Source organism: Natator depressus, chromosome 5 (assembly GCF_965152275.1).
Source record: "Natator depressus isolate rNatDep1 chromosome 5, rNatDep2.hap1, whole genome shotgun sequence".
NCBI lineage: Eukaryota > Metazoa > Chordata > Testudines > Cheloniidae > Natator > Natator depressus.
In genome coordinates, this window is record NC_134238.1 from 25,840,808 (window position 1) to 25,852,974 (window position 12,167).

At 45.6% G+C, this 12,167-nt stretch overlaps 1 protein-coding gene across 1 annotated transcript in view; it reads right to left on the reverse strand.

The window, feature by feature from the left end:
- The window catches only part of CPLANE1 (ciliogenesis and planar polarity effector complex subunit 1), a 183,830-nt gene that overhangs the window by 91,817 nt on the left and 79,846 nt on the right, over nt 1–12,167 (reverse strand). Inside the window, exon 25 of the mRNA XM_074952488.1 lies at nt 2,275–2,581. Coding sequence (XP_074808589.1) covers nt 2,275–2,581 — 307 coding nt within the window. The remainder of the gene's footprint in view (nt 1–2,274; nt 2,582–12,167) is intronic.

The window sequence follows — 12,167 nt, forward strand, 5'->3', positions numbered from 1 at the left end:
ACTCAGACCCCTTGGGCTCCAATATAGGCAACCTGGTTGATCCTGCTGATGCTGCGGTGGTGTCCATGGAGCCAGGTACCAGTGGCTCATGGGCTTAGGCAAAGAAGGGTACTGCCACATTACTGTCAGAAACCTCTGGTAGTCATGCATAGTATCCAAATCCTCAGAGGAACTGGAGTCCTATACAAACGGGGGTGCCGACAGAAAGGAGTGTGCTGTAGGAACACAACCAGAGGGTGGCAGATCCAACGTAGAAGGAGCCCTCTTAGCAGGTGAATGGACCGGAACATGGGGAGACCTCGTCTGTTCCAGGGCACACAGTTCATAAGGACTAGGAGCACATCCGATTCTCCTCAGTGTCTGGCACTGGTCCACGGACTGAACCGGAGCTGGTAAGAGGGCCTGCCTTGGGATCAACTATTCATGCTGTGCCGGCAGAGCTGATGGAGGAGTGATGCGTGGTTCAGGAACAGTGACTGGCAGATCCAGTGAACAATGATTTCTTCTTGCTCTTGTGGACAAGAACTCATGGATGGTGCAACGTCTTTCTTGGATCTGGAGGAAGACTCACTACCATGCTTATGCGCATGCTTCCGTGGTTCATAGCCAGGTGCAGTGAGGGGTACTGAGCCCTGGTACTGGCAGAAACAGACTGGAACTTCACAGTAGGAGGCACACTCCTGGACTGCTCAGGCTGATGTACAGAAAGGCTCCCCAGCTAGGATTCAACCATGGTCCCATGGTGACCTCCAGGAGGTGCTGCTTAAGGCACAGGGCCCAGCCTTCCCAGGTATGGGCAGGGAAGAAGAGGCAGACACTGCACCTGGATGCAACGTGGACTTCCCCCAAGCAGTACAGACAGCTTTGGTGCTTGTTGCTGAGCAAAAACGAGTGAGGGCAGGAAGCACAGATAGATAGATGGACCGACAGACACTACTACTTTGAAAAGCTCTGGCTCAGGCGGAATACAACAAGGACCATCACTCAAAGAGGGCAGCAATGGTACCATAGAGTGAGTAGAAGCCCTGTACGCATCTCTGTGCTGTCTACTGGAGGACATTTCTGCACGCTGCTTTGTGTGCAGTACTGATGACTCAGAACTATGGGGAAAAGACCTGTGGAAGGTCTGGCAGGGCTTTAAGCCTAGGGTCTTTGGCATAATTCAGAGTGCTAAAGCACCTAAATTCAGAGGGATGGCGGGAACCCTCTTTGAAGCACAACTGTCCCGGAACTAAAGAGAAATAAAATAAAAATAACCAAACTACATAAAGAAAAGGACTAATAAAATTAGCTAGATAAGAAGAGTGGGAAGCTGAGAAGAGCAGACACACAAATGCTCAGACGTGAGCCACAGGAACTGAGTGGCAATGGGTCCATGCCTCCCTATATGCCCTCGTTTGGGAGCACAAGGAGCTGCTCTGTACAGCTGTGGGATACAACAAGGACCTCCCTATATGCCCTCATTTGGGAGCACAAGGAGCTGCTCTGCACAGGTATGGGCCCACAAACACTGCTTTTTGGTTGAGTGCACACGGGAATGTGCACACACTACAGTGGAGCACCCATAGGGACATACACTTGAAAAGAAGTCCAATATTGTTGATTTTCACTGACATTAGGAAGACAGCAGCTCCTGTCTGTAGGAATGTCAGGGGACAGGGCAATATGTAGGCTACCTGGAATCTGCTATCAGTTGAGTTTTAAGCCAGGGGGCTGGGAAGACAGTGGGAGCTACTGGGGCCTAGTGCCCTTGAACAGCTGCCAGTGGGTCTGGTGGATGACCAAGAGAGAAGCTAATAAACCAATATTCATCTGTGATTCCCTGCTATCAATAAAACTGGCTGCTCACTGGAGCGGTATGCATGCATGCATAAAATGGATTAACAGCTTAATCTAATTATCACACAAAACAATTGTGTATGTGTAAGAGACAAGAAAGGTTCAGGTTCAAAAGTAGTAGTCAGACAAATCCTCTTCACTTTTTAAAAAAGTTCTTTCCCCTTCCAGAGTTCCTTGCACAGGCCCACCATCACTCCCTGCCAGCACACCGACTGCCTGGCTCTGCAAGTTTGCCCTTTCCTTCAGTCTATATTTGTTGACTGTAACAAATGCAATAATAAAGACAATGAAAAGAAAAAATGTATTAAATGGTTTCAGTTGAGTATTAAGTAGCTGGGAGGCAGGTGAAAGGTGTGGTGAAACTGTACTGAAAAACAATCTGACAGTAGCTTTATGTTTTGTTTGACCGAACTCAATTCGTTACTTTCTTAATACCTCTGAGGTGAAGGTGCTTGATTTCTTGTTTCTTCTGTAAGCAAAGCTTCAGAGAGTGTATCTGCTGCTTCAGCATCACTATATACTTGAGGATTTCCACAATCAGAGAGCGTACTTCTGCTTAGACTGGTCCCTAATGAGAATCTATCATAGCAATGTGCCTCATCATCTGGTGTCTCCTCTTCCGATGGCTCCCAGATACTCATTTCAATGGGACCTATGTTCCTTATTACACGTTTCAGTGCTTTCAGCCTCACTTTGCGGGTGGCCTGGATAACAACAGACATCATTTCTTCACTTTTGGATCCTAACCAAAGGAAAAAAAGAGAGAGCGGACAAAGAGATGGGATTTTGAGTGTGGAGTCCATATATTTCACATTCTCTAAGATTAGCAGGACATAAATCAATCATATAAAGTATATTCCAACTTATATCCAGAACAAAGATGAAGTTATTTAGTATTTGGGACTCTGCTTATGCAGTAAGTCTTTAGAATAATTTTTACTTAATTACAACTTGTAAATTTATATAGCTATAGAGAAATGTAGGCTGTTTTGATTCATGTAGTTACTATTTATTTTCTAACTGAAGAAACACCATCACTTTCAAAATTGCATGTCTGCCAGAAACACTTCTATCTACTCTTGTTACAAGTCACAATTAAGATTACTAGAATCTAAAGAGATTAGAAGAAAAATCTCTATTTCTTCCCCATTGCTTACCCTATGACAGCACTCTGTGGACAATCAGTTTATTTCCTCTATAGATGTAGTCCATCAGACAGACAGTTTCCCTGGTTATGTTTCATATATTTGAGAAAAATACACTCAAGAACAAGTTTTGAACACAGAACCCAAAATTGTACATGCAAAATATGAGTGGCAGACACAAACAGGTAACTGTTTATGCAAAACAGGTAATATTCAAAATGATAAATGCATACAAAATATACAATGCATACCAAAAATGAGTAATTGCCTTTGAACTCCCATTCATTCTTGAAAAGCTAATGAATTTACAATTTTTGTAAAATCTAATGAATATTAGCTGTCAATGATGCAGTGAATTAGAGGTTAAGCATCCCACAAGGAACCAATTCTAGTCCCAATTCTGAGGCTGACTCACTGTGCAGCTTTAAATGAGAAAGTCACTTAACATTTCTGAATTTCTGTAAAATAGAAATAAAATTAATAATAATATTTACCTACCATCTCTTATGGACATTAGTTAATGGCTGTACATTTAAAAATGTAAAGCAATAGTTAAGTGCCATCAAAGGAACCTTTTACAGCTTTGTAATTAATTTATTTAGTATGCTGCCCTAAAATCACTGAATCATCAAATTTTAGGGATGGAATATGGCTCTGGAAGACTCAGGGGACTGGTACTAGAATAGACACCAAAAGATATTATCACCTGTTAACTTATACAAAATTAACAGATCTCAGTCCAGTACCTAGTACACTGGATCCACACCAAAACCAAAAAGTTGAGTAGTCTCAACTATAGAGACCAAGTCTCAAATAATCATATTTATTTAATGTTTCGGCCATAGTGGGTATGCATGAGCACCATGCATGAGAGTTCGGAAATATTTAGTAAGCAGCGTCCATTGGTCTCTGCATGCGCTGTTCTCCTCATGCTCTGAACTGATGGTGTAGGGGGCAAAGTGGATCAATGCCTCTTCAGTTCCTTCTATTATGAATGCAGTCATGATCCACAGCAATGGGAATAGAGTGTGGGTAGTGGCATGGGCAGCAGGTGAAGCTTCTTCTGGAGAGACTAGCTCCCCGTCCTGCCTCTTCTGCCTGCAGCCCTGCCCACACTTTACCCCCCACTCCGTCCCTCATGCCGCCACTCTCCACGTTCCTGCTCTCCTCCACCCCCTGCCCCCCGCGAGGCCCCCCATCACTCCCCACATCCCTCCTCTCCTCCACCCACACACCCCGCCACACACGAGGCCCGGGCAGGGGAGGTGGAGGTGGAGTGGAGGAAAAGAGGGACTCACCAGGCAGCAGCGGGGCATCAGGAAAGGGGCAGAGTAGGGACGGGAAGACGCAAAGCACAGCCGAGGCCACCACGACCCAGGCGTCCAGCAGTGGGGCGGCAGCGGCTGCGCCAGGGGAGATTTAACTTTCCCATGCCTATTATATCCTCCACCTATGGGGAGTGGAATACAGATAATGACCTCACATCTCAAATAACTTCCAGTTACAGATGAGTAACCTTCATTTCTTCTTCGAGTGAGGGTCCCTATATATATTCCACACATGGGAGATTAGTGAGCAGCAATCAATCAGGAGGGGACATGAGGAGATGGGTGCTATGGATATCTCTAATACTGCCGTCCCCACAGCTGTTTTTGCAGTAGTAGTCTGCAATATGTAAAGGTGTGGATGGAATTCGCGCTAGCCACCCTGCATATATCTATTAAAGATAGTCTCACAGAGATGTCAGAGAGATCACCTGTGCTCTGATGTAACGGGCTCCCACCCCCTCTGGGGGTGGGATGTGTGCTAGTTGGTAATAAAGGATGATGCAGCCTGACATCCACTTGGAGAGTCACTGCGTGGACAGTGGTTGACCCACTGATCACTCTTCAGGGTGATAAATAGTCTAGGAGTCTTTCTAGTTGATTTCATTCTCTAGATAGAATGGCAGTGCCAACCAGACATTTAGGGAGTGATGTCTTCTCTCCTCATCAGAAGCATGTGATTTTAGGGGGAAAACTGGTAAGTGATTCATGTGAAACTCCAAAATTACTTTAGTGATACATTTCAGTTGGAGGCACAGAGAGACACTTTCTTTATGAAAAATGGTATATGATGGATCTGCCATGGAAGCTCTCAGTTTGCTTACCCTTCTGGCTGATGTGATGGCAACTCAGAAGGCAACCTTCATCCACAGATGGGACATAGAACAGGTGGCTAATGGTTTGAAGGGAGGTCTGGTGAGAACTGAAAGGTCAAGATTGAGATTTCAGTGTGGTATTGGATACACCATTGGTTGGAAAGTTCTAATATATCCCTTCAGGAATCTACCTGTCACTGAATAACTATCCACTATCATTGGAGGAAAGACGCTATGGCCCTCATCTAGAGAATAAAAGGCATTGATTGCTGTGAACTAGACGTGTAGGGAACTCAGAGAAACCTAACATCTTAAGGGTAAGTAATTAATCTAAAATAATAGGAATTCCAGCACACTATAGAAATAACTGGTGCTGTTGTAACCAAGGGGAGAAAGGTTTCCATTTAGCCAAAAAGCATCTCCTAGTAGAATTCTTCCCGCTTTAGGTGAGGACAAATTGGATCACTACTGAGCATGAGCACCCTATGGCCAATGCCCTTCCAAATACCAGGCATTGAATTGTAGTGGTCCCCATTTGGAGTACCTGGTTATACTGTTGTGTTACATCAGTAGATCCAGAAATGGTCAGATGTTAAAGTCTGAGAACCAAAACCGTTTTGGCCAGTTGGGTGCAATGAGGATGATCCAAACCTTGTTGTGTCAAATATTTCACAGGACTTGTGCTATTAATGGAATGGGAGGGTTGCCATATCTGAGGTGGTCCATCCAGGCTAGCAAAAGGACATCACCCCTTGAGCCTTGTCCCAGAACTGCTCTGGAGCAGTACAGAGGTAGTTTCTTATTCACCTGTGAGGTGAAAAGGTCCCATGATGGCATTCCCCACTGGGTGAAGATCTTGTTCAAGACAGAATTGTGAGTCTCCCATTCATGGCGTGTGGAAAAATGTCTGCTAAGACTCTCTGCTAGGGAGTTCTACACACTGGCAGGTATTCCAGCAAAAAGGTTATGTGGTTTCTGATGCACCAATTCCACAGACTGACTGTCTTAACACACAGGGGAAAGGATCTTGCTCCCTCCTTTTGTTCACGTAAACGACAGTCAATATATTGTCTGACATTACCTGGACATGTTGGAACAGATGAGAGAAAGGAACAGATTGCAGGCCCAACACACTGTCCTTAATTCCACAAAGTTGATATACTTCCTGGCCTCCCAATGCATCCAAGTGCCTTGTGCAGTGTGATTGTCCATATGGGCTCCCCAATCTAAGAGGGAAGCATCTGTAATGATAGACACTTTGAGTGTTAGGAAAGGAACTCCAACATGAACCTTCTCCGGGTTTGCTCACCAGGAGACAAACTGTAATCTTGGCAGGAAATGTTACTCTGGCACTGATGTTATCTTTATATGGTGAGTAGACAGACTGAAACCAGGTTTATGCAGTGGAGATGGATCCTGGCGAATGGTGTTATGTAGGTGCATAAGGCCACATGCCCTAGAATGGACAGATAGATCCCGACTGTAGTCCAAGGTCGGAGGGTGATCTGTTTTATCGATTAGTTCATAGCACAGAATCTCTTCATTGGGAGACAGGCTCTTGCAGTAGTTGAGTCCAGGGTCCCTCCTACACAATCATAGTCTTTGTGGGACTGAAAGTGGACGTTTTATGGCTGACACAGATTTCCAGGGAAGACAGTAGGTGGAGTAGGAACAGGGTTGCTACTGGACTTCCCTGCTGGATCTGCCCATCAGGAGCCAGTCGTCGAGGCATGGAAAGATAGGAAGCCATTTCTTCTCATCTAAACCACTGCCACTTAAAGGATTTTTGTAAAGACCCTAGTGCTGTAGCTAGTCCAAATGGGAGGACTATGAATTGATAATGGTCTTTCCAAAAGACGAATGTGAGGAACTTTCACATATTGTGAAGTACGGAGCCGTGGAGCTCCCACTCGTGGTTGACTGAACTGTCTGCCGAGGGAATCTGCTAATGTGATTTGCTTCCCTGGAAAGTAGGTGCCAATACCGTGATCCGATTGCTGATATACCAGTTCCACAGGCTGACTGCTTCTGCACACACACAGAGGCAGATTCTCACTTCCTCTTGTTTGTTGATCTATAAGAGTCATAACGTTGTCAGACATTATAAGGACATGGTGAGCGCAGATGAACGGGAGAAAGGACTCACGTACCTACCACACTGCTTGCAACTCCAGGATATTGATGCGCATCTTGGCCTCCAAGATGTCCAGGCACCTTGTGCTGCATGGTAGTTCATGTGGGCTCCCCAGCCTAATAGGGATGCGTCCATAATGATGGTACTGTCCAGAGAGGGAATGAGAAAGGGATATACCTGACAAGGATTTGTACAGCACAGTAGGGAAGTTAGTAACTTGGCCAGAACTGTCACCAGGAGGTTCATGGAATGACAGCTTGGGGAATATACCAATTGCAGCCAAGCTTGAAGGCAACAAAAATGGTGTCTTGCAAATGGGATGACATAGGTGCACAAGACCATATGACTTGGGAGCTGAGGTAAAAGTAAGCGAGTCCAGTCTGGTACAGCGTACTGGCAAGAGCCGGTTCACAGCCAACCACACCGGCAGGGGGTAGCTTCTCCAGGCTGCCAATTTCAGAGGGCCCTGGGCTCCCGGCAGCGGCCAGAGCCTCTGGTCCTTTAAATTGCCGCCAGAGCCTCAGGGCTCCCGGCCACAGCTACCTCTACCATGAGGCTCTGGCGGTGATTTAAAGGGCCTAAGGCTCCCGACACCACTACCACACAGCTCTGGCAGTGATTTAAAGGCCCTGCCCCTTCTGGTGTAGCGCGCGCACACACATACACACACACACACACACACACACACACACCTCTTGCTCAGAACCCCGGCCCTGCGTACTAGTAAGTCCCTTAAATTACTTTCACCCCTGCCTAGGAGAGACAGATATGTCTTGACTGGCACTCAAGGGTTGCTTGTGACATGAGCTATAATTTTGTTTATGGTCTGGAACCTGTCCTTGGGCAGGTAAACTCTTCCAGTGATAGCATTAAGGTGGCCCCAATGAAATCTAGAGATTACAGGGGGTGAGAACAGATTTTTCTATGTTTATGCTGACTGTCAGTGAACAGAGGAGGTGTAGCATCCTGGAAGTTGACACACAAGCTTCCTGGTGGGATATGGCACCCTAGAGGTAGGGGAAGACAATAAGACCACAACGTCTGATGTGGGCTGCTTCTACTGAGAATATCTTGATAAAGACTCTGGAGGCAGTCACTATTATGAAGGGGAGTACTCTGCACTGAAAATGGCCAGAGCCTACCATGAATCTGAGAAAGCATTGTGGGCGGGATGAATGTCTATGAAAGCAGGTGTCCTTCATATTGAGAGCTGTGAACCACATGCCCATTTCTAAAGATGGAATTATCGCTGCCAATGTGACCATTCAAAATCTGAGTTTGTGAATGAAGCAGTTGAGATGGCAGAGGTTGAGGATTGGTCTCCAATCACCTTTCTTTTTGGGCATAAGAAAGCAAGTTGAATAAAACCCTCTTTCTTGGTAGTACATAGGGACATGTTCTATCCTCGCTGCAGTAAGGAGTTCACCTCACGTGAGAATACTCTCATAAGAATGGTCTCATGAGAGTGGTGAGGAGGAGGGTTTTGGAGGAGATAGGGATGCAATCTATCATCTAGCCAGAGTAGATTATGTTCAGCAACCACTTGACCATTGTTATCGCACTCCAGGTGTTGAAAAAGACTGCTAGATGACCCCCAAATAGTGTGTGGGAGTCGGGAGATGTTGGGCTTAGTGCTTCTTAGCTCTCAAACTCCCATCAAAAATAAGCTCTTGGGGATTGAGATGCCGAGACTGTTGCAGACGGCATAAGGAATCAGGACTTTTGAACCCTCTGTCTCTTACATGGTGGTTCATAAGGCCTCTGATGGAAGAACTACTGAGCTGTATATTTAGATTTGGCCCATGGGCAATGAAACTTCCTTTTAGGGGCAGGCATGGATATCCTCAGCAAATGTAGGGTAGCCCTGGTATCCTTCAGGATATGGAGGGATTCATCAACCTTCTGATTGAAAAGTGCAATTCATTGAGGGGGGGGGGGGGTCCTCGATAGTATTCTGGATCTCCCTATGGAACCTTGATGCATGGAGCCATGACTCCTTGCGCATGATGATGTCAGTATCCATAGCTCTAGAGAAGTATCAGCGGCATCGACTGCAGATTGGAGGGCAATCCTCACTATCAGTTTGCCCTCGCCAATCAGAACTTGAAAAAAAAAACCCTTTGTCCCATTGCGGAAGGCTGTCAGTAAATGACACAAACCTGGCATAGGTCAGGAAATCTTATTTAGCCAGTAGCGCCTGGTAATTGCCTATCCTGAGCTGGAGGCTGGATAAGACCTTTCTTCCCAGCACATCTAGGTGTATGTCCTCTTTACCAGCAGGAGTAGACCAGAGATGTTGCTCTCTAGCCCTTTCAGAAGCAGCATGGACCACCGGTGAATTGGGATTGGGGATAAGAAAACAAAAATTCCACATCCTTGGCTGGCACATAATAATGCTTCTCCGGCCTTTTGCGGGTAGAGACAGGGGTGTGCCAAACTGTTCTACTTGGTTCCAGTATGGCTTCATTAATGGGGAGAGCTGTTCTGTTGGGTCCAAAAGCATGCAGGATGTCTAGAAGTTTGTGCTGGGAGTCTTGGATCTTCTCAAGGGGATCTGAAGTCTGCAACAACTCTGTGGAGAAGGTTCCAGAACTGCCTGAAGTCACTGGCAGGAGAAGGGGATTTAGAAGTCACCACTTGATCCAGTTATGACAATAGCAGTCTTGCTGGTTCTGATGGAGCTGCCGGATCTGGAGCATAATATTCCTTTTCCTCTGTCAGCTCTGGGAGCAGATCTAAGCATCCCCGTAGAGGGGAGGCAAGGGGTGACTTCCTGGCAGATTGGATTGACACTGCAGGGGTCCCAAGCCCCCCAGTATATTCAGTAGCAGAGGCTGACAGGTGGTTGTAGAGGCCCCCATATCAAGGGGTATCAGCGGCTCTAAGTTAGATGAGGTGGAGACTGGTCTCAAACCTGTGTGGGTCTTTTGGGCAGCGAAGGATATGTAGGGCACTACAATTGGACTGGATGTGTATTCTGTATACGAGAGGGGTGATAAGCTCCTTCCAGCAATCAATTCTCTCAGAGGTGATATCTCCCTGGAAACAGAGGAGCCCAATCGAGGAGGGGATCCCACAGCCAGAAGAGCAAAAATGTCCTGTCCGGTGCTAATAGGTTCATATCTCCCTAGTGTGAGAGGAGTTCAGCTTGTCTGGGTCACTGGAGCTGGTGAGGAGGGTAGTATCTGAAGTCAGTGATGATCAGACTTTCTTGGTGCTGATGGTTCCCAGGGTTTGGGAGGAGCTAGGGATGACGGTACCAATGGAACATGGTCTGGTACCAACAGAGCCCAATGCTTATGGGCTTTCTTCTCATGCCTCTGGGGCTTAGAACATACCAAGTCCTCATGAGCCAAGCTGGAAGGCTTGCTTGCAAGTGAGTCCAACTTCTTTGATGTGGACTTTGAGAAAGACTGAGTCTCATGCTCATGAGAGTGCTTCCCAGCTTCCCAACACCGCACTGGCTGTGGGGATAAATTCTCCCACACCAAAATGAGACTTCAGAGCAGCACATGTGACACATGTCTTATGAACTTCACAATAAGCAACAACCTGCCTCTATCAGGACACACTCCACATGAGCGCTCTCAACCTCCATTGCATTCCTCAATAATGTTCCCATAATAGATGTATGCAGGGCTGCCACGTGGGCGTCCTCTGATAAATTAGCCCAACATTATGCCATCTTGCAGGATTCTTGGACGGACACCATTCTTGGACATATGATCCTATCCTCGGCGATAACAGCCGCTCTGAAGCCCCAACCCTCCAGCTAGGGGCACTGCTTTATAATCACCTACAATGGAGCACCCATAGGGACATCACTCGAAGAAGAAGAGAGAGTTACTAACCTTGTGCAGTAACTGAGGTTCTTTGAGATGTGCTCAACTACCCCCCTCTGCTTCGGAGTGTAACATATGGGCTCTACAGCAGAGAAGGAACTGAAGGCGGTCAGACTGCACAGTGCTATTTATACTACCCACGCACAGCACAGAGACATAAGCGTCACCAAGGCAGTAAAGGCAACGTTGGTGTTCGTTGCTCAGTCAAAAGGAGTAGGGGCATAAAACGCAATTCTTAATACCCAAGACTCTGAGCACAGACCCTGTCCTCAGTGAGAGCTTCCCCACGACGGGAAGAGAACTAACTAAGTTCTAAAGGCTATAAATCTAAGAGTGAAATACTAAAATATTAATAACGATTTAAAATTTATATATTTAAAGATTGAAGCAATGATAGAAGAAGTTGTGGACAAAAGAGTCCAACTTAGGCCATGAGGCACCAAGAAGGAACTGGAGAGGCATCGGCCTGCACTACTTATACTTGTACTCTAATTTCAGAGCATGAGGAATAAAACTGCATATGTGCAGAGCAATGAACACTGCTTACTAAAAATCTCTGAACTAAGGTGCATGCTTCACATGTGTACCTATGTGTGGAATACACGTACGGACCATCACACAAAGAAAAACACTAAGTTTAAATTGGGTGCTTTTAAAGGATGGATATTGAACTTGAGTTCTAAATATGAAATAAGGCAAGCTTGTAGTCCTTCATCTGGAGTAATATCTTTTGCCGTTATTTGTAAGGATAATTCTTAAAAACCACCAACAAAAAAATTTGAAAGTGTTAGTGTTTATATGCAGTTCTGTAAAAATTGATTTAATTATTCTGCCATCATACCAGAAAGATTTTTTTTTTGTTTTAAACATCACAGAATAATGGAATAGTACTTTCGTTCTACTGTTCTTATGCAGCACCTTTCAATTCATGATATCTGAAAGTGTTTATAAATATAAAATAAGGAGATGAATACTGATAGCCCAACGATCACGTACACAAAATGAGCAGCCATTAACTTAATGATAGCTCAAACCTTGGTAGAATTTTCAAAAGCATTCAGTGTTTG